Source organism: Camelus bactrianus, chromosome 10 (genome assembly GCF_048773025.1).
Source record: "Camelus bactrianus isolate YW-2024 breed Bactrian camel chromosome 10, ASM4877302v1, whole genome shotgun sequence".
In the NCBI taxonomy this organism is placed as follows: Eukaryota; Metazoa; Chordata; class Mammalia; order Artiodactyla; family Camelidae; genus Camelus; species Camelus bactrianus.
Genome location: NC_133548.1, coordinates 503,663 through 527,229, shown reverse-complemented (window position 1 = coordinate 527,229; position 23,567 = coordinate 503,663). Strand labels below are relative to the sequence as shown.

The 23,567-nt window shown below is 60.8% G+C and overlaps 2 protein-coding genes across 5 annotated transcripts in view; both read right to left on the bottom strand.

Moving 5' to 3' along the window:
* Nucleotides 1–2,559: 2,559 nt before the first annotated feature.
* Nucleotides 2,560–19,121, bottom strand: EPS8L2 (EPS8 signaling adaptor L2). Of its 2 annotated transcripts, none has more exons than XM_074371321.1 (21): nt 18,971–19,121; nt 16,466–16,558; nt 16,272–16,327; nt 15,362–15,426; nt 9,250–9,411; nt 8,699–8,848; nt 8,546–8,625; nt 8,320–8,462; nt 8,166–8,236; nt 7,932–8,058; nt 7,654–7,742; nt 7,474–7,548; nt 7,157–7,305; nt 6,920–7,052; nt 6,704–6,816; nt 5,340–5,445; nt 4,591–4,704; nt 4,176–4,248; nt 3,854–4,040; nt 3,620–3,752; nt 2,560–3,521 (listed from the first exon to the last, which is right to left on the bottom strand). In XM_074371321.1, exons 2-21 carry the CDS (start codon nt 16,477–16,479, stop codon nt 3,438–3,440), a joined length of 2,124 nt encoding a protein of 707 aa, XP_074227422.1. In that variant the 5' UTR covers nt 16,480–16,558; nt 18,971–19,121; the 3' UTR covers nt 2,560–3,437. The 2 variants fall into 2 exon arrangements, with proteins under 2 accessions (XP_074227422.1, XP_074227423.1); XM_074371322.1 differs by having other exon boundaries at nt 16,436–16,558; nt 18,971–19,119.
* Nucleotides 19,122–21,049: 1,928 nt separating this feature from the next.
* TMEM80 (transmembrane protein 80) overlaps nt 21,050–23,567 on the bottom strand; it is a 6,375-nt gene continuing 3,857 nt past the window's right edge. For 2 of the 3 annotated variants that reach the window (XM_074371330.1, XM_074371331.1), the window contains exon 5: nt 21,050–22,111. In XM_074371330.1, the coding sequence (XP_074227431.1) occupies nt 21,906–22,111 (206 nt within the window). In that variant the 3' untranslated portion in view covers nt 21,050–21,905. Of the gene's footprint in view, nt 22,356–23,567 lie in introns of all 3 variants that reach the window. The other variant, XR_006725219.2, reaches the window with a different exon arrangement.

The following is a 23,567-nucleotide window of genomic DNA, read 5'->3' as shown; positions in this document are numbered from 1 at the left end:
TAACCTCACATGATTCTTGGGGGATACAATTCAACCTAGAGCGTACTCTGCCTTGTTATGAAACTCATTCAGAGCTCAGGCCCCCCGACTAGGGGCCTGGGGACCCCACCTGGGATGCTGCTGTTCGGGGGTCTGTTCCATTTGGTTTCACTTCTGAACAGGCCCACAGCCCCTCAGCTCCCGCAGCCCCTTGGGGTCCTCCGGTGAACGTGTGTCATCATTCGGATGAAGCCCAGCTCATCCACCCGTTTTGACGTTTTGCGCAGAAAGTTCCTTGTCAGTTTCATCACAAAGATACTTCCTGCAGTTTCTTCTACCATCTTGATAAGTGTGCCTCTCATGTAATACTTGAGGAAGTCAATCATTTTGGGGGGGAGGGGCTAGGTCATAGGAATCCTTTTTATGTTTCTCTAAACACAGAGCTGCTTTCAGCACCACCTTCAGCTGTGAGTCCTCTTCTCCGGCCAGCCCCACCTTCTCCAGGTTAACGGGTGTGCCTCTCACCTCAATTCTGTCCCGGGCAGCTTGATACGGGTGTGAGGGACATCTTACCCTCATGCTATTCTGTGCACGAACCTTGCAGTAAATCAGATATTTTGAAAAAGTTGAAAAGGAAAAAGCAGCTTCACCCGGATGGTGTGGGAAGCCCCTCTGGCCTCCGGGCCAGGCCTATGGGGGTGAGGAGGGGGGATCAGAGCCCCACTGGGAGGAGGAGGTTCACAAAGACACGCCTGTTCCGAGGACAGAGCTGGCCTTGTTCGCCGGGACATTTGCTGGTGCACAGCGCGGCGCACAGAGCGAGCCCTGGGGCTGGCAGCTCCCCTGGAGTGACGTTCCTGCCCAGCCCATAGTCAGACCCTCCACAGCCTCCCTCTTCCCGGCCTGACCACTGTGGAGTGGGAAGTGGGGAGGTGAGTGGCTAGGACACAGATCGGGCCAAACTGCACTGAAGCCAGGCCCTGCCCCACCCTGGGCTCCGGCAGGCGACCTGGCCCCTCTCTGTCTACCTCACGGACACTAACATCCCCGGGGCTCCAGGGAAGGTGGTGCTCAGGCACCCCTAACCTGGGGCCCTGGATGGTGATGCCCTGGGCTGGGGCGCAGAGTGACTCGGCACACCTGCCCTGACAGCTGTGTGACTGGGGCTGCCCAGGGCTGCCTGCTCTTGGGAGGGGCCCAGCAGTCAGCGGGGAAGGCCAAGGCCTGAGTAGATGGGCGAGGCCGGGGACCCCCAGGACCAGCAGCTCTGGCGTAGTGGAAGCCGGCCTGGGGCCCTGGGGGTACAGGGGGCTGGGCTCTCCTCAGGCTGTCCAGGAAGCACGGTGGGGCACACAAAGGGGGACAAAGCAGGAGGTGGCCTGTGGATGGACTGGAGGAGGGGAGGGAGGGGTGAGAAGAAAGCAAGTGGAGGTCCTGGGGCTCGCAAAAGATAAGTGGCCCAGCTCAGAGGCAGGCTCCCCAAAGCCCAGACCCCCCGCTGAAGATGGAGCCCTGCTGGGTGGGGGCAGAGGGTGGGCAGGTGGGGGCTGCCCTCTGACCTCCAGTGCTGGTTTGGGTACCCCTGGGCCAGGAGAGGCCTCCTTTGGAGCAGGAGGAGCTGGGGTGCCCACCCCTACTCTGAGCGAGGGGCTCCACCAAGCAGGGTGGGGAGGCTGCCTGGTCAGGGTATCCGTTGCTCCTCTCCCAGGGGGTATGGCGGTCAAGTCTTGGTGTGGCCCAGAGGGCATCAGACACACCCAGTTCCCCTTGACTGAGCCCTGCTTCTGAGTCTGGGGACCGGGCCTGGCTCAGGGCTCGACTAGCAAGAAAGAGGCACCCCATATCCCCCCCGAAAGGCAGAGCCTGCCCTGTGTCTGCGCTTCCTGTGGTTGCTCCCGCCCATCGGGTGGAGACTCCAGAACCAAGCCCTCCAGACTCCCTGAGCCAGGGTTGGTCCACCGGCCACTCTGGGAATACACAGGTCAAGACGCCTCCACCCTGGCCACTGCACACCACAGTACACAGAGCCACCAGCAGAGGGTGCCAGAGGCCTTCTCCAAGGGCAGGGTCTGGGGGGCTCAGAGACCCTGGCCAAGTGGTCAGGTGCCTGCAAGAAGTAGGGTGCAGCCCACCGTGTGCTCGGGGACCCCTCTGCTCCTGCACCGACCCCAGCCCCGCCCACCGCCTGCCCGGCCCCACAGGCCCCACGTCCTTCCTGGGGCACCTCCCTCACACTTGGGGCTTAGCTCTCTAAATCTGGTTTCGGCCTTGCCCCTCTGACTCATGCCCACTCCCCGGCCCGCCTGGAGGTTTGGCAGACCCGGTCTCCACCACTCCCACTCGGGCCTTCTGCACATCTGGCCTGGGAGAACAACGCAAACAGAGTGAGCAGGGGAGCCCTCTCGGCCCTGACTTCCCCGGAACGTCCTCTGGGCCCTCTGGGATAGGTGTGGAGGGGAGGATCTCCTGGGTCCATGGCCTGGCCTCGGCCCTGTAGCTCTTCCAAAGGGTGCAACCTCAGGTGGTTCCAGAACCCACAGTGACCCCACCCCCACCTCCAGAAGACAGACAAAGGGCAGCTGGAGGCTCAGATGGTTTAATGACATGGACTCTGAGCCTCGGCCACCTCTCACCTCTCAAGTGTGGCCCGCAGAGTCCATGGCTTCGAGACACTCCCACCCTGCCTCCCGCACAGCGTGCCAGGCGAGGCTGGTCTGAGGCTTGGTCAGAGAAAGTTCCTGGACTCTGATGAGGCGGTGGGGGCAGTGGTGGGGTGGGGGTGAGGGGTGCCTAAGACCAGGACTTGGGTGAGAGGTGTTCAGTCCATCCTCTCGAAACGGTAAGGGGAGCACAGCGTGCACCCACCCCAGGGGGGCCTGGAGCACCCCAGGGCCACCCTGGGGAGCAGTGCACTGGGGGGTGCTGTGGGCAACGTCTGAGGGCAGGAGTCACCAGCCTGGCCAGCTCAGAGCCAAGGGTGGCTAGGCGGCTGACCAGAAGGGCAGTGGGCGTCCGTCCAGAGGGGTAGGGGTGCAGTTGGGTGCAGGTGGCTGCAGAAGTGAGCGGCCGTCATGGGTGGGACGATAAGTGCCAGGAGGAACCCCCGTGTGGATGGAGGCGGCCAGAAGAAAAGTCCCTGCCCTTCCTGGCAGGTCCTGCGGCCTCGGGGAGAGGTGTGGGGAAGGCCTGGGCCAGGTCTGGAACGGCCACAGCTCTGGCCTCAGGGGGCAGGTGCAAGAGGGCCCAGCACCTCCTGGTGGCACGTTTGGCTGAGGTGGGCCTCAGGGTTGGGTAGGGAGGGTGGGCTGGGGCGTCGCTGAGCCTGAGGACAGGCCCCACCTGCCAGGAGGTGGGAGAGCCGGCCCCCAGCCCGCACCACTCTCCACCCGTGTCCACGGTCCCAGAACACGGCAGGCACCGAAGCAACGCCTCCGCAGGTGGGGCGGCCCCGCGGCAGCCTAGCTGTCTTCTTCTGCCCGCCTCTGGCTCTTGGAATGGAACTTGCTCACGAGCTCCTCCAGCTCGGACCCGCCTTGCTGCTTCTGGGGCGGGAGGGGAAGGGGCCGGCCGCTGCGGTCAGGGTCCCGCCGGCCCCCTTCCCCGAGAGCCCGGGGCGGGGTTGGGGGGACGGCCGGCTCACCTCCAGGACGGCCTTCTGCACGGAGAGCTGGCTGTACACGCGGACGCCCTCGTCCCCGCACACCTTCCGCAGCTCGTCTTTGTTGAGGGAGAAGAGCTGGGGCCCCGTCAGGACGCCCAGGTTCTCCACGACCCTGCAGGCAGGAGGAAGGTGGTGGTGTGAGCCTGGCCGGGGGCGCGGCGGCCTCGTCGCCCCCACCTGTGGCCCCCTGCCCGCCCTGGGCGGCCGGCTCACCGCGCGCTGAAGGCCTTGGCTTCCAGCCAGGCACGGACCTCGCCGGGGCCGGACTCGTAGGTGAGCGGCAGGTGCACCGGCTGGCTGCGCTCCACGCGGAAGTGCCTCTGCGGCTGCGCCTGCGCCTTGATGTGGCTGATCTTCTTGACCAGCTCGTCGTTGACCTCGTCCATGTGGTGGATCAGCTCTAAGAGGCGGGCGGGCAGGCGGGGCGCCGGCGGCTCAGGCTCCGCAGTGCACGGACCCCAGGGCTCCCCTCCCCCACCCCCCAGCTGGCTCTGGGCCCTTTGTCTGCAGGGGTCTGGCGGCCCCCATCCCTCACCGTCTTTGTTCCCAGCGAAGCTTGGGGGCAGCTTGTGGGTTGGGCTGGAGGGACCCCAGTATTTCAGACTGGCCTGCAGGGGTGCGGGGAAGAGCAAGGTTGGGAGGTGCCGTTAGGCTCAGCTCATCACCACCCCTCACGGCCTTGACCACCCCCCCCCCCCACAGGGCTGGAGTAAGGAGAATGGGAGGCACCCCTCCCCACCTCTCCTCCCCCACCTCCACCTCCCAGGATCTGCCCCAGCTCCCACATGGTAGGTGGGCCAGCCCTTCCTAGTCCTGGCCCAGACCCCCGGAGCCACGACACCAGCCCCTGCAGCAGAGTCCAGGCTCAGGGCTGGGTCTTTCCTGTCCCTTCTCACCACGCCAGCCACCTGGCCTGACCCTGCAGTGGGACAGAGCAGACTCCCCCTCACCTGCTCGAGGGGGGCATCCTCCGGCCGGATCTCAGCCAGGATGTTGCCGGGCACATAGCCTGCCTGGCCACTGCGATTTCGAAGCTTCCACCACTGGTGGCTGTCTTCCAGCACCTGTAGGGGCCACAGCCCACCATCACCCTCGACCCACAGCTCCCCACCCTCCTCCAGCCATAGGCACCACTGCAGGGTGCTGGGACCACCAGTGTGAGCCCCCCTTTACAGACAAGCCAGAGAGAGTTCCAAGAGTCTCCCCTGAGCCTGTCCCCTCTAGTCCTAGTGTGATGGTCACACCCCCTCCAGGTGCCCCTGGCCCACCTGGCCTCCCATCCCACCTATGGGGGCCCCCTTCCCTCCACCCCCTCTAGCAGCGTCCTGAGCCTCCGGCCTGGTTGTGGATCTGGATCACCACCCCCCCACCTGCCCGCAGCTGCTCCACTTTCCCTCCCACTGTGAGTGGCCTGGATTCAGGGATGGTCACCCAACACAGATGGTGCCCCCGAGCGTTCCCCCCAGGGTGAACATAAATGATGAGCCCCTGCTGGGTTGGGGGGACCCCCTTGGCACAGAGAGGGCCCACCCTCCAGCCTGAGCCCAGTGCAGGGGTCCCTGAGCCCCCTCCGAGATCCCCAAGACACGGAGGCCCCTCAGCCAGGCTGTGTTGGGTGGGCACCAGGCTGCAGTCCTAGATTGCAGCCCTGGGGTCAGGCCTCCCCTGGCTCTCCCCCCATCCCCGGACCCCTCCTCACCTCCAGGACTTCGTCTTTCAGCACTGACAGCTCGTTGGCATTGCGGGCTGTGAAGTCATACAGGACCTTGACATACTTGGCCATGGCCGGCGTGGGTTCGTAGCCCCTGTGTGGAATGGGATGGCTGAGGCCCAGGGCTGGGCCTGGCACAGGGCCGGGGGCAGCAGCTTCCCAGGTCCTGCCTCTGGTTCTGCAGTGGAGGGAGGCTGCACTGTCAGCCGGGAGCAGAAACTGTGACAGCCTCGTTGCGTCTGGGGCCCCTGCATGGGGGGGGCAGCAGAGGTGGGTGGGACGTGGGCGCCCGTGGGCGCGGCAGGGCCCGCCCCTGCCCAGGCCACCTCAGGGGCCTCCAGGCCCAGCCCCACTGGGGACCCACGGCCAGGCATGTAACGGAGGAACGACAGGCTGTCCCTGGAAAGCAGCTGCCCATCGAGGGAGGGCCGGATGCTTTCAGTCACAGCCCTTCCAGCACTGCAGACAGTGCCCAGGCACACACGGCGGAGGACCACCCATGAGCTGCGGGGTCATGGGGTGTCCCAGCTCCCACATGGAGCAGGCCTGTGGCTGCCGCCTGGGCTGGGCCATCCCTCCTAGTCAGTCTGACCCCTAACCATGAGGGCGGCTCCCTCTCCAGGCTCAGGCCTTGGGACCCCGGGGAGGGGGTGTTGGGGGCTGAGCCTGAGGTGGCCCCTGGAGCTCTGTCTGGGGGCTGTGTCAGGATGGGCCAGGGGGAACCCGCTAGGGGCTGGAGGTAAAAGGTGGCCCAGGCCAGGGAACAGGGGTATCAGGCTGGTGACTTAGGGCAGAGGGAGGGGCACGCTGGTTTAAAACAGGAATTCCAGCCCCTCCTCTCCTGAAACTGATCCTGGGGTCTGGCCAGGTTTCAAATCCTGGGCCAGGATTGAGAACAGAAAGAAACAGGGGAGGTGAGGACGGATAGGGACTCCCCTGGGCCCAGGATTGTGGGACGTGTCTGTGAAAGTGCGTGTGAAGGGAGTGGGGGCGGCTGTTCCAGCCCAGACCCTCCGGCTCCTCCTCTGGCTCTGAGGCTGCACCTGAATCAGCCCCAACAGGGTGACAAGCATTGGTGAGGCCACTTCAGTTCAGCGGTTCAGTAGATTCCTAACCAGGACTCTAAAGCACAAATATGGAGGTGCCGGAAGAGATGGCGCATCAGGGCAGCGGATTTACGGGCGCTTTTGACGTTTTCCCCACACCTGTACACAGCAGAGTTGAAAAGAAACCTGGCCCTAGTGTGGAAAATGTGATTTTGACACGTTGAGAACAAGGCATCTGCCGCCACCTGGTGGCAGCGTACCTGTAGCCGAGCCTTGGAATTGAGGGGTGAGCGGAGGAGAGCTTACCTGTGAGCATGCGGGGAGCTGACCTGGGAGAGGACGTCTCCTGGCGCTGTGGGCTCAGATATGAGGCCGTGCTTCAGGGAGTTTCGAAAGGACTGCCGGCTCACTGGAGTTGGCTGTGGGAAAGTGACCACGTGGGCTGGGTGTGTCAGGCAATGTCAGGGCCTCGAGGGCAGGGGGCACAGAGGTGGAGAGGGGTGGGGCTGCAGGTGCTCTGACCTCCTCACTGGGGGCGGACGCCAGCCCCTCCACCTCCCAGGGAGCCTCCTGCAGCACGTCCAGGGGCGGCTCCCAGCCGCTGTGGAACTTGGGCATGTAGGGGAGCACCTGCGGCTCCCGTGGCCACTCGGAGCTGGGGTAGGAGGACCTGGGTCAGCCGAGCCCACCACCAGGGCTGGCCCCGCCTAGGACCCCCATCCCATCCTTGTGTGCTCCTCGTGCCACTCGCTGCCCTACCGGGGTCGTGTCCAGGTCTCCCCCAGGGACTCCCACAGCGCCATCTCCTTGGGGACTAGGTGGCCGCGCAGGAAGCCCACGGCGTCACGGGAGAGCAAAGGGCTGGAGACGGAGCGAGCGATGTCTGGGCCACCACAGGTGCTGACGATCTGGGGCACAGGGCGGGTCAGAGGGGCCCACCCCCCACCTGCAGCACCACAGGCTGGCCCACTGCGCCCACCACTTGGAGTGTGGACGCCGGCCCCAGCCACCTGCCAAAGGTGAGCACTTGCTTCCCCCACCGCTGGCCCCCACTCCCTCCCCCCAGCCCCAGGCACCAGGTCCAGAGGCCCGAAGAGGAAGTGCACCAGCTCTGCCGCACTGGGGTTCTGGATGTGCTTCTGCAGCTTGGCCTGGGGGTGGGGAGCAGGCAGACAGATGGGGGTGGAGCTGGGGACAAGCAGGGACCCCCCTCCCCCAGTGTCAGCACAGAGCAGCGGGGCAGCCTCTGCACTCACGAGCAGGTTGATGGCCAGCTTGATTTTCTGGAAGCAGTCAACAAACTCGGCCTCAGAGGGGGGCCGTGCCCGCAGTGTGAGGACGCCCTCTGTACAGGAGGAGGTGGGGTGAGCCTGGCGGGCCGTCTGCGCCCGGTGGGTCTGGCCTCAATCTGCTGCCACTCCTTTGCTCTGACCGGACCTGCCCCGGCTCAGGGGCCACCCACCCGTCCCCAACCCCACTCCTCTGTCCGCCCCGCTGTCCACCCCCTGCCCAGGGCCCGGAGCAGTGCCCGCACCTGCTGGCCCCTTCTTCCCCTTCTTCTTGCCCTTCTTCCGCTGGTTCAGCTGCTTGAAAGCCTCAGCGGCCTTCTGCAGCCGGGCCACGAACCACTCAATGTCGTCCAGGCCACAGTTGAGGATTTGCTGGGGTCAGAGTAGGATGGGGTCAGCCTCGGGCGCCCCTGCCTGCTGCAGAGACACCCCCACGTGCTGCCCTGGCCCCTGGGGGCGCCATAGGGGCCCAGACCCACCGTCTCCTTCTCTATCCTCTGAGCCAGCAGGGCCCGTGGTTCCTCCTCCAGCGACTCCCGGCGGCGGAAGCCTGGATGGGGAGGCAGAGCTGCTGCTGACTGAGCCCACCGCCTCAGACCCTGCCTGCAGCCCCAGCCCAGCCCCCTGGCCCACCTGGTTCGCTGAGTGGCACCGACAGGCCCACTCGGTTCTTGGTGGAAGGGGAGTCCCCGCCGTAGCGCTGGAAGGGGATGGGGGCCGGGCCCTGAGGGGGAGGCAGGACCGACTGCCGCTGCCGGAGCTTCTCCTGGTGGCCCCTGACATGGGAGGAAGGGCCGCTCAGCCCAGTGCAGCCCCAGCCTGGCCCCTCCCCACCCGCCCCTGTAACCCACGCCCCTACTTGAGGGTCTGCGGCCGCATCTTCTTCCCCAGCCGGCAGTCGGCCAGCGCGCTCTCGATGTCCTCGTGGACCAGCTCGGCCTGGGGGGACGGGGCATCAGGCTGGCTCTGCGGACGTGGGGTGCCCCCCGCCCGCCTGCCGCAGCCCCCTCACCTCCACCTCGTCGCAGTGGAAGAAGTGCACGTCGGGCTTGGTCTGCTCCGAGTCCTGGCACACGAGCAGCAGCACAGACGGGTAGCGCAGCTGGTTCAGCACCGTCTGGGTGTGCCGCACCGTCGGCAGCGGGAAGTTCTCCAGCTCCTCCTGCAGGACATGCGCACCTGACCCGGGCTCGGCTGTGGGCTCACAGCCACGGGCCCGGGAAGGACCCGAGGAGGGGCCCGGGCTGACCTGCAGGCCTGGCCTGGGATGTTCGTGCCAGGGATACAGCACAGAAGTAGGGCACAGCCTGGACACAGACACAGGCCCGGCCTCCACGGGAAGGGTCACACAGCGAGGCCCTGCCTCAGTTCAGCCGGCGGAGAGGCTCTTGGGGAGGCGGCCGTGGCCCCGTGTGACGTGGCCTCTCTGGACTCCGGGCCCTGCCAGGTCCCCCTGCCCTCTGCCCTCGTCCCGCTCCCACAGGGAGGCCCAGGGTGCGTCTGGGTCAGAGCCCCGCCCGCCTTGCAGGACTGCGCTCGCCCTCCCTCCTGCCGCCACCGTACCTGGGACTCGATGTCCAGCAGCCGCAGCGACTGGTCATTGACCCGCAGCAGCATCTCCTGCGTCCAGATCTTCTCCTTGGAGCTCAGCTGCACCAGCTTCCGGATGGCGTCTTCCACAGACACGATGGCCTCCGTCTTGTCCATGATGAATGTGGCCAAGTGCTGGGGCGGGCAGTGGGGGGTCACCCTGGGCACAGCCCTCCTGGTGCCAGGAGCCAGGGCCAAGGGGCTGTGCCCTGGGGTCCGAGGGGAACGTCCCTTCCCTGGGGGTCTGGATAGACAAAGCGCCACCTTTGGGGGTCCTCTGCTCTCCTTGGTGGATTCTGTGGGGGCCATGGATGTGCCCCGCCCATCTCCTTGCTGGGCGCCCCGCTCCCCCAGCAGCCCTGGCGCGGGCTTCCGGCAGGGCCTTGGCATGTGCCATCTCTGCTCATTCTTCCTTCTGGATTCTGCTCGGATGCTGCCCCCTGACCGCCCAGCCAAAGCATCTCTGTCACCACGTCCCTGACCTGCTTTTTTTATTTATCACAATTGGACTTAATGTGACATGCTTCTTTGTTGTTTTAGCTGCCGAATCCCCAGTGCCGGGCCCACAGTCCACGGGGGCCAGCCCTGCCCGTCCCAGTGCCCTCTCCTCTGTCTCCAAGCCTGGCTCAGGCCCTCCTCCTTCCAGGACCCCTTGTGTGTCTGTCCCGACCGCTGCTGAGTTCAGTCAACAAGGCTGGGACGGCTGGATAGGCACTAACGTAAACTCCAGACAGTGGAGATTTGACCGCAAAGGCGGACCCATGAAAGTGCTGGAAGGAAATACTGGGTGGTTTCTGATGACCTCAGAAAGGCCTTCTTCCCTGGGGACTTTGCTAAGCAAGGAGGAAAAGCCAGACACTCGAAAGATGAGACCACAGTTGACTTAACGAAGAAAATCTCTGCTGAGAAAAAACACCATATACAAAGATAAAAAAAAGTGGGAAAACACAGATACAATAGCAGATATAACAGACGCAATGTAAGCTAATCTTCTTAATATAGAAAACTACCAGTGAGCACGACGGTGCCAGTTCTGACTCTGTTAAAAGCTCTGTTTTGTGGGGGAGGTTAGAGCTCAGGGGTAGAGTGTGCTCAGCACGCACGAGGTCCTGGTTCAATCCTCAGCACCCCCGTTAGAAAAAAAAGCTCTACTCTATTTTTAATAATTAAGGATACCAACAATAAATTAATATGTAATGAAAGAATGTGTAAATAGTAAAAAGTTAACCCCAACAGAAAAAATTGGCAAAAGCTATAAACAAAGAGTCTACGGGAAAATAAATCTCAGTAACTTTTTCTGTCTCCTTTTGGGAGGAGGCGGTAACTGGGTTTATTTACTTAGTTAGAAGAGGTGCTGGGGATGAAGCCCAGGACCTCTTGCATGCTGGGCACATGTTTTACCAGTGAGCTAACCCTCCCCCTGGTAACTTTTTAATATAGAAAACTGTACATAGACTCAATAAAGGAACTGCAGATTGAAACTGTGAGACTATCACTTTAGGAACGTGTCAGCCACTGAGATTTTCACCCACTCTGCCGCAAGCCCCTGTGGGCTACACTGGAGGGTTAAGGGGTGGGGAAGTGGGAGCCCGTGCTGGGCGCTGGCCCAGCCACCTGGGGAGGAGCCATGACACTGGGATGGCGTGCCCCTTTCCTCTTACAATCCCGCCCAGGCCGCCTGCTCAGGTGTAGAGTGTGGCACAGGCTCACGGCTGCTCCCTGCAGAGCTGCTGGAGGCCAACCTGCATGTCCACCAGCAGGTTAGAAAGCGTGGGCGGAAACAGGCTGCGGTCATCAGGCAGCGGGTCTGTCTGCATGAGGCACATTCTTAGCAAAGCACAGCACAAGCAAACCACCCAAACCATGCTGCCCGTGCACCCCACGTGACTGAGCCCGCTGAGCACATGCTCCAACCGGAACGGATTCAAGCAGAAGCCAGCAGCAGAATGACAGCCACGAAACCCTCCAGTCGTTAGAAATTAAACAGCACACTTCTAAAAACTCGTGGGTCCAATTCTGTAGAAATCAAACAAAACACTCGTGAAACACTCAGCATTTGTCAACAACACTTGAAATTAAACAATGAATGAATGAAAGAAGAAATGACAAGGGAAATAAAATACCCAGAGACGAATGAAAATAGAAATACGGCATACTGAAACGTACAGGACGCGGGAAAAGCAGTGCAAAGGGGAAATTTATAGCTGTAAGTGTTTACATGGTTAAATGCCTAAAAAGAAGAACAATCTAAAGAGTCTGTGGGTCAAAGGAGGCACAAGGACTATTAGAAAGTATTCTGAGCTGAACGATCGTAAAAACATGCACATCAAAACTGGTGGCAGACAGCTAAAGGGGTTCTTGGAGGGAGCTTCACAGCTTTTACGAGTAAGCTGGAGAAGAAGAAAGACCTAATGTGAGTGATCTAAGCGTTCATTCCTCTAAAGAAACCAGGAAAAGACAATCAAACAAAGCCCAGAGAAAGCGGAAGGAAGGACACTAAGCGTGGAAACCAACAAACTAGTAAAACACACAAACAGCAGAGCAAAATCAACAAAGCTCAAAGGTTGGTTCTGAAAAGACTGATGAAATTGATAACCCCCTAGCAAGACGTAAAGAACACAGAAAACACAACGTGTCAGTAACACAAAGGAAAGAGGGGGCGTCACTGCAGACTACAGGCATTAGAGTGAATCCATAATTTAAAAAGGCTCCCCACAATGAAGCCCCACACTCAGAGGGCCTCACAAGTGAACCCTAACAGATCCTTAGGGAAGAGCTCGTAGCAATCTTCCGTTAGCTCCTCCTGAAGACAGAGCAGTAGGGAACATTCTCCATGCACTTCACAGGGCTACCTCTGATTTCAAAACTGCCAAGGGCTTTGCAGGAAAAGAAAAGTAAAGACCAAAATCTCTAATAAATATTAATGCAAAAAATCCCTAACAAAACATTAGCAAGTAAGTTTTGTCAACACATAAAAAGGATCATACATCATAATTAAATGAGGTTTATCCCAGAAGTGCAATACTGCTTCAACATTAAAGACAAGTCAGTGCGATGGGTTCACCACATTAGCAACAGTAAATACATCTCAGTAGATTCGGAGAAAGTGTTCGACAAAATTCAACACCTTTCATGACAAAAGCTCTGAGCAAACCAAGAATGGAAAGGAACTTGCCCACCCTGCTAAAGGGTGTCTACAGAAACACACAGCGTATACAGCGGGGAATACCGAACACTTTCTTCCAAGACTGGACCCAGGCCAGGGCGTCCACTGTCGTTACTTCTACTGAGCATCTCCTGGTGGTTCTGGCCAGGGCAGTGAAGCAAGAAAAGCCAAGTGGCAAAGGATAAGACATTCAGTAAGGTGTTTTCAGACGTGATTGTGTACACAGAAAATCCAGCGCACCTACAAGCAAGTCACTGAAGAAATAAATCGATTCAGCAAGGTTTCAGGATACTTGTTCACTACACAGAAATCCAGTCGTACAAAACAAGTCCTAGCAGCCGACAGCTGAAAAATGGAAACTGAAAAACGACACCAAAAAAAGAGAAGAAAAAGCAACCAAAAAATTAAAAAAAAAAAGTGCCATTTACAACAGTATGTAAAAACCAAACACCTAAGGAATATTTTAAGAAGTATTTGCAAGCCCTCTATGGTGAAAATCACAAAAAAGTTCTGAGAGAAATCAGAGAAGACCTAGTAAGTGGAGAGGTACCATGTTCACGGATGCGACATCTTTAAGATGTCAATTCTCCCTGGACCTAAACCAAAACCAAAATTCTAGCAGGCTTTTTTTGAGGATAGAAATGGATACTTTGATTCTAAAATGTAAATGCGAGTCCAGAGAACTTAAAACAGTCACAAAAATCTTGAAGAAAAAGAAGAAAGTAGCCTGATTTCAAGAAACCTAATAAGCTACAATGAGTGAAAGAGAATGAAACAGAGAGTCCAGGAGTACACCCATTCGTGTCCAATTAATCGATTTTTGACTAAGGCACCAAAGTCATTCAATGTGGGAAGGAAAGTCTTTTGCTAGACTGCACATTCCTATGGGGACGTCAGCCTTGAGTCTCACGCCTAAAAATGAATTTGACATAGGTGACAGGCCTGGGTGTAACAGCCTGAACAACGAAGCATCTAGGAGAAAACGCAGGAAGAAAGCTTCAGAGCCTTGGGCCCAGCAATGGCCAAAGTACAAACACCCTCCAAAACCCAAAGAAATCCTGACCATAAAAGAGAAACATGGATGTGATCGGACGTCATCAAAGTTAAACGTCTCTGCTCACCCAGACACATTACGCACGGGAATCAACAAGCCAGAGTGGGAGAAGGTATGTCGAATCCGTGCACCTTCACCTGCACGAGAAGGACCCCTGTCGTTCAGTAAGGCGCGTGGAGGCACGCGCGTGGACACACGCTGGGGGCGCAGCTGGTGGAGGTCGCAGCGCCCTAGAGAAGTCTTCTTTACACACAGGGTTTTTGTGAAATACGTTTATGAAGCAGAAGCACAAAGATGGTTCTAAAGTATATGAACTCGGGGGGAGGGCAGAGCTCAGTGACAGGGCATGTGCTGAGCATGCACGAGGTCCTGGGTTCAATCCCCAGTGCCTCCAGGTAAATAAATAAATAAAACCTAATTATACCCTCCCCCCCAAAACCCCAACCAAACAAAAAATATATTAACTCATTTTTAGGGGCTTCTCAAAAAGAGAGAACCAGAGGCTGGAGGCCTGAGCAGTGTTGCCAGGTGTCGGGGTAGGGAAGTCTGCAACCTCATGGGGTGGGCACAGCGGGGCTGTGGGGCACTGGAGCTGTTCTGTGTCCTGACAGAGGTGGTGTCACCCACCCTCATGTCACTTTACTATGTGCTAATTTAGAAAAAAGTGAAAAAAACAAACCACAAGGCTTCGGCACTGCCCCCATCCCCAGTGCCAGGGTGGGTCCCATCTTGCCCCCACTTCTCACCCTCTCTCTTGGCCTCAGCATCTTCATCTGGGAGGGGTAGGCAAACGCACCCACTTCCCCAGCCTTGCTGGCTGCTGGGTGAGCAGGAGAAGTGCCCCTGGGCCGGGGTCCTTCCATAGGCGAGCATGGACCAAAGCCCAGGAGGGCTGGGAGGCCCCAGGGCACCGACAGCCCCTCACCAAGGCCCCTCACTGGCCCTTCTGCGGTGACCCAGCTGCCTCTGGACAATGAGCCAGCAGCAGTCACGAGCCTGAGCAGGCTGGCAGAGCAAGAGACTCCCCACGTCTGGATGGACCCGTCACAGACGTTGGAGAACTAAAGCTCAGAAAGCAGTGACTCATTTGTCCTCTGTGGGTGTGAAGGGCTCCGTGGGGAGGGAGTTCTTACCTCCCTTATTCAAAGCCCCCACCTTCCTGGTCCAGGGCCCCCACCTTCCTCATCTCGGGGCCCCCCCAACTTCCTCCCTCCTCCCTCTCCTCCCTCCTCAGCCATCTCCAGCCCTGTTGTCCTGCAGGCTTGGATGATGGCCAGGAACCAGGAACTCGGCCAGCTGCCAAAAGCAGGAAGGTCATTTAAAAAACATATTTTCTGAGTTCTAAGTGTGAATTAAAACTGACCTAGGGTAAAAGCTCTCAGGAGCCAACAGCTTTTCTAAAATTACCCCATTGAAACTCTCCCAGACTCAGTCAGAATTAGCCATCAAGGACTTCCCTGCAGAAGCTCAGAAAAGGGGTGTCTTTGTTCCAGCCTCTCCCTCCTAATCCATTTCCCTGTTTCGGGGCCCTCCCCACTGGGTCTTCCCATTCGAGGGCTGCCGGAGGCGCCCAGAGCTTGCCCTCGCAGGCCTGTGTCGGCCCGACACCTTCCCTCCCCGACGTAGCTCCAGGGATCCTGTGTCCCTCGGACTGCGAGCTCCCCACAGCCGGAGGGAGGCTCTCCACGGTGCATGAGCCCAGGACAGGGGTGGGGCAGCGTCTGGCTCCAGCCGGCTGCTGTGGGCATCAGAGCCTGGGCTGACCACTTCTCCCCGGGCCTGTTTCCCACCTGCTGGGGGACCCTGGAGCACAGAGGACAGGAGGGCCGTGCGGGGCTGGGGGAGCTCCCCGGGGGCCGCCTCACCTGGACATGGTACTGGGAGGTCTCGTGCATGATGACATTGGAGTTGGAGTACTTCTTCCTCTGTTCTGAACGAGGAGACACTGGTCACTCACCCCAGAGGGCAGGACCTGCAGACCCTAGTCCAAGTGGACTGGACCCCCAGGCGGGGCCACCAGGAGGGCAGAGTGGAGGTGAGGGGCACTGCTCTGTGGGCCCCTCGTGGCTGCCAGGAAGGACTCAAGGGCATGAAATGGGGGTCATGGCCCCTCCTGGCAGAGCACGCAGGGGACCTGGGGAAGGCCCCCCAGCTCAGAGTGGTGACGGCACAACCGTGACTGCAGGTCTGTCCTGGCGGGGTGTAGGTGGCTCAGCCTCCTCCCGTGGAGGCCCCTTGTCCTCCTTTTCTGGGGAGGGGTCCAGTCCAGGGTTTCCCCCAACTCTAAGAGCTGCCAGCTGACATCTCCCTGCCCCTCCCTGGGCTCCTTGCTTTCCAGACCCTTTTGGCCCTGTGTCCAAAAGCACAAACTAGGCTGGGGGTCTTGGGGAGGGACTCAGCTGGGGAGGTGGGGGCTGGCCCGGCCTCGCCCTCCCAAAGCAGACACCTGGCACTCAGTCCAGCATGAGCCCCCGCCTCCCAGAGAATCACGTTGCAGGGAAGAGCACAGCGGGATTAATATTGATGCTCTCTGAATTATTAGTAAGGCCTCTCCCCTTACCGGCGTGGTGAGGGGAGGGCTATTCAGGGGCTAAAGTTTTGGGCAGGGACCTGGGCATCTGTTGGTTGATTAGGGCCCAGAGGCCTCCTCTGGGTGCCCAGGGCTGACCTGCATCTCCCCTGGCGGGGGCCTGGCACAGCCAGGGGGAGGGGAGCCCGCGAGACCCTCCCCGCGGGGCTGTCTCCCGCAGCCTCTGGTCCTCAGACCTCACTCACCAAACAGGTCCTTGGCACTCATCTTGGCCACACAGTCAGACCGGCCCAGGCTGCCACTGCAGGGGAGGGGCTGGTGAGGGTGGGGCCCCTGCCACACCCCTCCCTGGGGACTGCTGGGCGGGTAGGGGTCAGTCAGGGGTGAGCAGGCTGGGGTAGGGGCTCACTTGGCAGCACCCGGGCAACAGCTCACAGACCCCAGTTGGCTCATGGTGTCCGCGACGGTGGCTGGCAGTGAAAGGGCAGATCTCAGTGTGGTCTGAGTCCAGGGCTTAGTGCCCGGCCCACACCTGTGAAGACAGAGAGCCAAGCTGACATCTTGCTGGAGCCTGGCAGGCACCTGGGCACCCCCAGCACAGGGCCTGGGACTTCCCCCCTCCACCCAGACCCAGGGGCTGGAGCGCTGATGGTCTGGTCAGATTCCCCAAGGGGTCTGGTCCTCCGGGAGCAGAGCCCTGCCTTCTGGACACATGAGGACCACCCCGGTCTATATCCCAGCTGGTGTTCGCTGCAGCCCTGTGTCTCCCCAGACCCTCATCCTCCACAGGGACCCCCAGAAGGGGGCCCCACTCCAAGGGCTGCCTGGGGTGGGGTTGAGAGGAGGGTGTCCTGGGGGCTCTGAAGGGGGGTCAGAGGGAGGAAGCATCTGTCAGAGGAAGCAGTGTGTTCAAAGGCCCTGAGGCAGGTGGGACCCAGACAGCGGAGAAAGGCAGCACAGGAGGAGCCTGGAGCCTGCGGTGGGGGCGGGGGGCTGGGACCCGGAGCCCAGCCAGAGCCCACCCTCTGGAGGGCTAGCAGAGCCTGTGGGATTCTGTGCCCTGTGGGGACCTCTGGGCCCACACCGCACCCCCATCAAGTGTCACCGGTGAGGCCATCCACCTGTGGCTTCACTGTCGAGGGGTTTGCCGGGGTTTGCCAGGGTCTGGGTTACAAAGCAGGGGTGTGGGTATCCAGGGCAGGGAGTGTCCAGGACTTTCTGGTTTGACCAGGTACTGCCTACAGGGAGGGCTCCCTGGAGGTGTGAGGGGTCTGGGGGCTTCAGGCCACCCCTTCCCACATGGCACTGAGGGTCTGGGGCTTGGCCAGATTCCTCTGTCCATCTGTCCGTGGAGAATGTCCGGAATGCTCATGACCTCAGTGGGTGAGCCCGAGTGTTTGCTTAATGGGATTCCTGGCGGGCTGAGCCCAGGCTGCTCGGCTTAAGTGTCCAGATACTCACACACACCTGGGCGAAACCCAGGCCTGTGGGCACACACAGGGAGGGAGCTAGGCTGTGACACTAGGCCTTCAGCTCCTTGGATGGGGTGGGGGCCTTAGGGCCAACCAGGAAGGTGGGTCCAGGCCCTGGCTCCTGGGTCCAGGAGCAGCTTGGGGAGGGGCCACTGAGAGGCCAGCTCCAGTGGGCAGCAGGGCAACGTCTTCAGCTGACTGGGGTGGGGATGACACTGGCCCCGAGGGCCCTGGGGCCCAGACTGCACTTTGGTTTTCCTGTGGCCATTTTCCGGGTGCAAAGGGAGAGACTAGCATGGTGCCCAGTGAGGTAGTGGAGGGGGAGGAGGCCTCAGCAGGTCAGGGAGGGCGGAGGGACCAGCTCCAAGTTCAAATTCCAGCTTGAAGCTGAGTGACCGTGGGGAGGAGTCAGCTTAAAGCCCAGGGGAGCCGGGTGGGGCCCTGGAATTGGGGAGGCCCTTGGGCTCTGGCTGTGCCCAGGTCTGGGAAGCCGTGGGTGGGGAACAGGTGGGCATGGAGTGTGCACTTGGGAGACCGAGGCAGGCAGAGAGGTCTGAGACAGGGCTGGGCAGAGTGCTGAGCCCCCGACTGCACCAGGCAGGGACCAGGAGAGGCCCAGGCCTGGGCAGGGCCGTGGGGGAGGTGCAGAAGCGGGGAGCAGAGGCGTAGCCAGCTGGGCCCTGCCTCCCAGCACACCCGGCCTGACTACACCCGGGGCGGGGGCAGAGGTGGTCTGTGGCGCACTTCAGAATCGCCAGGAGCCCTGTCTACCCAGCTCCTCTGCCACCAGGGGCACCTCACACACAGAGGCTGCCCCAGCCTGGCCCAGCCTGGTCAGAGGCACACAGGATGTGGCAGCTTAGCCCCCAGCCCGCTTCTCCCTGAAATCCCCACACCCCAACCTTGACCAGGAGCCTGACCCCAACCTGATGCTCTCCCGGCCCTGCATTTTGTCCTGGCTCCGACACCCAGGAAGCCAGCTGGCATGTGCAAGTGTCTGGCTCCAAAGAAGCCCTCAGCTTGTCCCAGCAGGGCAGTGTGGAGCCTTGGGGTGGAGCAAAGGGGCAGAATCCCCTCAGCACCCTCTTCACTGGAGGAGGGGGTTCCCCCACGGAGCCCCAGGGCTGGGAGGCACAGGCTGACTCAGAAGCCACTGGCTTACAAACATACTCAGTGCTCGGCGCCGCCCCAGGACCGGACGGGGCAGGCCCGGCCGTTGGGACTGGGCTCCTGGCCACCCGCCTAGGGGAAGCCAGCCGGCCCAGCGCAGACCCTCTGCCCGATGCCCCCTGCGCCCCGGCCCAGTCTGCAGACCCAGACCAGAGCCCCGCATCGCACGGCCACCTGGGGAAACTGAGGCCCGGGCGGTGTGCCTTCCGTGCGCTGGGCTCCCGGGTCGCTCCTGCGCCAAAGCGCGCGGGGCGCCAGGTGGGGTCGGGCGCGCTGGGGCCAGGACCCGGCGGGGCGCTCACCTGTTCCTCGCAGACCCGCTCCTGGCCGCCCGCCGGTCTCTGGTCCGCGCGTCCGTCCGCCCGTCTGTCGGCGCCTGGCTCTGGAGGAGGGAGGGGCGCGCGGAGTGGCCGGGGCGGGGCGCGGGGAGGAACCTGAGCGGCAGGTTAGAGTCGCAGCGCTAGGGCTGGCGCTGGGCAGGGGCGGGGGCGGGACGTGGATGCTCCGCCCCCACCATGTCCCCGCTCCAGACCCCGCCTCCGCCGCGGCTCCCAGCCGATGGTCCCCACACCTACTCCGGGGGCTCCCTGCGCCAACCCCCTCCTAGAGCTGGGGCGCCCACGGACGGGTGGGCGGGGCCGGGAGCCCATCCATCGCGGGGGTGTGCAGGGCTACAATGCACCGTGAAGCTCTGAAACCTTCCAGGGGCAGGCCGAGCTGATGCGCCCCAGAGGGGTGGAGAGGAATCTTGGGGAGATCAGACCTGACCCTGCCAGGTGTCCCCCAGCCTCAGGCACCCCAGGACCCAGGGCAGAGTCCCATTCTCTTCAGAGGGGGCCCCCCTGGTCTGGAGGGAGCTCTAGAGCCAGGCTTCAGTCTGTGGGTGGGTCTCAAAGGCAGGATCACCAGCCAGAGACCCTGCAGTCCTGCGCTCTGACCTTGCCAGGTGAATGGGTCTCCTTCCTCCACCATCTAGGAGCTCCTCAATTCTCTTTGTGTCGTTCCAGTCCAGTGTGGGCACCCGAAGGGCGGGGTTGTCTGATGAGGGGGTTGGGGTGTCTGTGGCCCAGGCTGTCCTTGAGTGCAGGGCAAATAGTTGACATGAGGCTGCCTGGGCAGTGAACCCCTCCTGAGCCTAGGCCCCAAGCTCTGCCCACAGTTCTGTCCTTTCCTCCTCCTGAACCAACCCTCAGGATGGCTGTGCCCACCGAGCTGGGAGAAGAGGAAGTGAACTGGCAGAGGGCAGACCCGGCAGTGGTAGGCACCTGCAGGGACCCCAGGGCTCCCACTGTTGTTTCTGGGGTGGGGGGGAGCAGAAAAGGGTGTGCCAGGAGGCAGGGTCCCAGGGTCATGGTCCAGGAAGGGCAGGGCAGCTGGTGTGTTTGCTGGGGCTGTTACGGAGCACTTCCTGGGGAGTCCAGAGAAGAGGCACACTCAGTCCTGGAAGGTCAGGGGTGCTGTCCTTTCCCACATTGCCAGGACCCCAGGGCAGGTCTGCTATCTGGGGCATTACTGGGGAGCTCATGCAGGGCACAGGAAGTGGCCTTCACCATCGGGCCCAGCCCTGCCCCTGAGGCCTGGCTTCCTGGTTCTCTCCTCACTCTGCCGACAACCCGGAGGGGAAGGCATATGCCTGCCCCGGCCCTTCTGGGGAGCTGAGCCCAGATGTGCGACGCATGGGAAGGCACACAGGGAAGGAGTGGCTGAGGTGGGCACTCTCCACGCCTGAAATCAGCGTGATGGCCAGTGGGTCCAGATCTGGAGCACTGACCCTCTCAAAGATGCAGCGAGGGGCCTGGAGGCCCAGGCTGGTTGGTGGCCACCTTGAGTATGCTATGCCCTGTGGCCAAAGCGGTGGGGGTGTCAAGGGCCTGGCCCAGACCCCCAGACAGGTTATGAGCCTGGCGGGCAACATGCCACGCCCCCTGGGCTTGCAGGGGCAGGACTGAGCATCCCCCGAATAGCAGGCGCTTCCGTCCCACCCCAGCCTCCCTGAGTCCACAGGGCAAGTGCCCAGGGCAGCAGGACGTGGGGACTGCTGAATGGACAGGGTGGGCAAGTGGGAGGGTGTCTCCACCTGGCCTTCGGGGCTACAGGCGTGCACTCGTCCCAAGCCAAAAGTCTCTCGAGTCCCCCCACCCCGCCCCCCAAGAACAAGGCAGACATAAATGTTTTTGGCTCTTGTATATTAAAAAAAATAAAATAAAAAAATAAAAAGAACAAGGCAGACAGAGTGTGGCCCCCTGTGGAGGGCCAGGACCCAGGACTAGGAAGTGCTGCGCAAAGGCTGCTGGGGGAGGTGGGGGCGGGGCCTGCGCTCCAGCACCGGGGGAGAACCCTGGAGAACGCTGGCGGAGGTAGGTGGCTTTAATTAGGAGAAATTCAGAGAAATATAAACATTTATTTAAAAAAAAAATAGTGAGGAGAAAATATCCAGATATTTGAACACAAGGTTGTTCTAAACACAGAAAATGTGCGATTGAATCAAAAGAAGGAAAGTTACTAGAAAACGTCCGCTTGGATTTCTTCACGGAGCACTCACAGCGCACTCGCAAAACCAACCCCATGGCTGGAATCCTTCCGGGACAAAGTGTGACATCCAGCCTCTAGCCCCCACTCCTCAGCCCTGGGGTTTGCAGATCACCTTTCTTCAGAATCCCCAAGGGGCAGGACTTGTGGGCCTCGTGCCGCCTGGCCCCCTGCTGTTTACTTTCTCAAGGAAGGCTGAGTGCACTGTTGGTCCAGGACGGGCCTGCAGATGGTGGAGGGCCACTGTCCCCTACCGCTGTCCCGAAGCTCCACGCCCGACCCCAGAGAGCAGGGACCTCCAACCCCAAGCCCGAGGGAGGTGGCCAGACCCCCAGAGGCACCAGCCTGGCTGCCTGCTTTCAGCAGGGCCCTGTCCCTTGTCCTCACGGGTCGGGGTAGCAGCTGAAGTGAGGGCCTCACCAGCCAAAGGCGGGGGCTGCACACCTGTCCCTGTGATTCCCCTCGGAGACAGCCCCATCCTAGCTCCTGCCGTGCCCAGCCCCCGGCCCCAGCGCCCTCTTCTGCCTGGTTCCAGGCCCCACCTCCACCGAAGATCTACAGACTACCCACACCACCTGAGCTTCTGACACCACGGAAAGTCAGCAGGTCAGCGGGTCAGCGGCAAGGGAGGTGATGGCTGGGGGACAGTCTAGCTCTCAGGAGGAGGCGCCTGTCCAGGGCTGTCCTGGGGGCCTGGGCACCGCCCATTTAGCTGACAAAGGCTGCGATTGCCACCACCTGCAGGACGGCCTCCAGGCTGTGCAGTGCCAGGAGCGTGGCACTGAGGACCGAGTCCGCCCGCAGCACCAGTGTCTGCCAGAGCAGGAAGTAGACCGTCAGCAGGGCGTCGCCCAGCGTGAGGACCAGGCTGGCGGCCAGCGGGGCCTCAGCCTCCAGCAGGTTGCCCTTGGCACCTGAAGGACAGACAGATGTGACAGGTGAGCCGGGCTCTGGGAGGTACGCGCCCGAGGGCCCTGGCGACTAGGCTGTGAGACAACACCAGCTTATCACACCACGTGGCGCTCAAGGACTCCCAGCAGAAGACGCCGCCGTGACCACTGCACGGGACTCGTGAAGGTGTGTGTGTCGGGGGTGGCACAGTTCAGGGGCAGAGTGTCTGCTTAGTGTGCATGAGGTCCTGGGTTCAATCCCCAGCCCCTTTGTTAAAAAAGAAAGAAAGACAAGTGTCAGCAAACCCCAAAAGGGGCATGTTTTCCAAGGAGAGGGGAAAAGCCAGCGGCAGCTGCAACGCTTTAATCACAGCCGGGTGGGCCGTGTGGGCGGCAGAGGGAGTCAGCATTTCTAGAACTGATCCCGGTGGGGAGGCTATAGCTCAAGCGGCAGAGCACATGCTCAGCACGGACAAGGTCCTGGGTTCAACCCCCAGTACCTCCTCTAAAATTAAATAAATAAACCTAATTACCCCCCACCCCACGCACAAAAAAGAACTAAAAAAAAAAAAAGAGCCCAATTGAATTTTGACACCTTTTCCTAATTCCAGGTGGACTGAGGAGATTTTGTTTAACATTTCCAAAAATGTTTTACTCTTGGCTAAGGTCATTCTGGAAAACTTCAGGAGTATTACAAAAAAACAAAGCAAGCGCGTATTTCACAAACAAATGGGTCAGCACGGAAGACGCATAGCTCCAGCTGCCATGGGCTGACCACCCGGCCGGGAGCCTTCAGCATGCACGGGGGCTCGAAGAAGGGCAGGCGGGCAAGGGCCCAGCAACGGCGGTGCGGTCTGCCACTGCCCAGCCAGCTCAGCAGGACAGCTGAGGAGATCGGCTCCCATCCACTCCTGGAGTCCCCAGCACGCACCCGTTTGCTGTTGCCCGGGTGTCACAGGTGTGCGGGGCCTGGAGGTACAGCTGTCCTTGATTTATCAGCGATTCCAACTACAGGAGCGCTTTTTAGATGGGTCAGTGGGACATGCACAGCACCATCCGGTTTGAAACAGGCGTTATCACAGACTTGTGCCTGCGCTGGGGCACTTGGGGGCCTGAACACCAGCGGTGAGCAATGAGGAGCTGGGAGCTGGCTGTCAGGGTGTTGTAAGGGGCTCCAGACTTGGGGCCCTGGGAGCTGGACTAGGGGGCTGAGGGAGCCCTGGTGGAGACATGACAGAACTTTCCAGATCCTTCACCTCCTGACCGCTGAGGCCAACGGAAGGGGAGGAAGGAGGTGAGGTGAATACTGTGGGGCCCCGGCGTGATGGCTAAGCTGGGATCTAATCTCGGTGCCGTCCGTCACCCAGCGGCTTGTGCCCAATAGCCTTCCAAACAGGAAGTGTCCCCACCGAGGATGCTGCCAGTATTGTCTTGTGGACAAAGCTTCTGGATAAACTAATCATTACTGACACTTAGATGA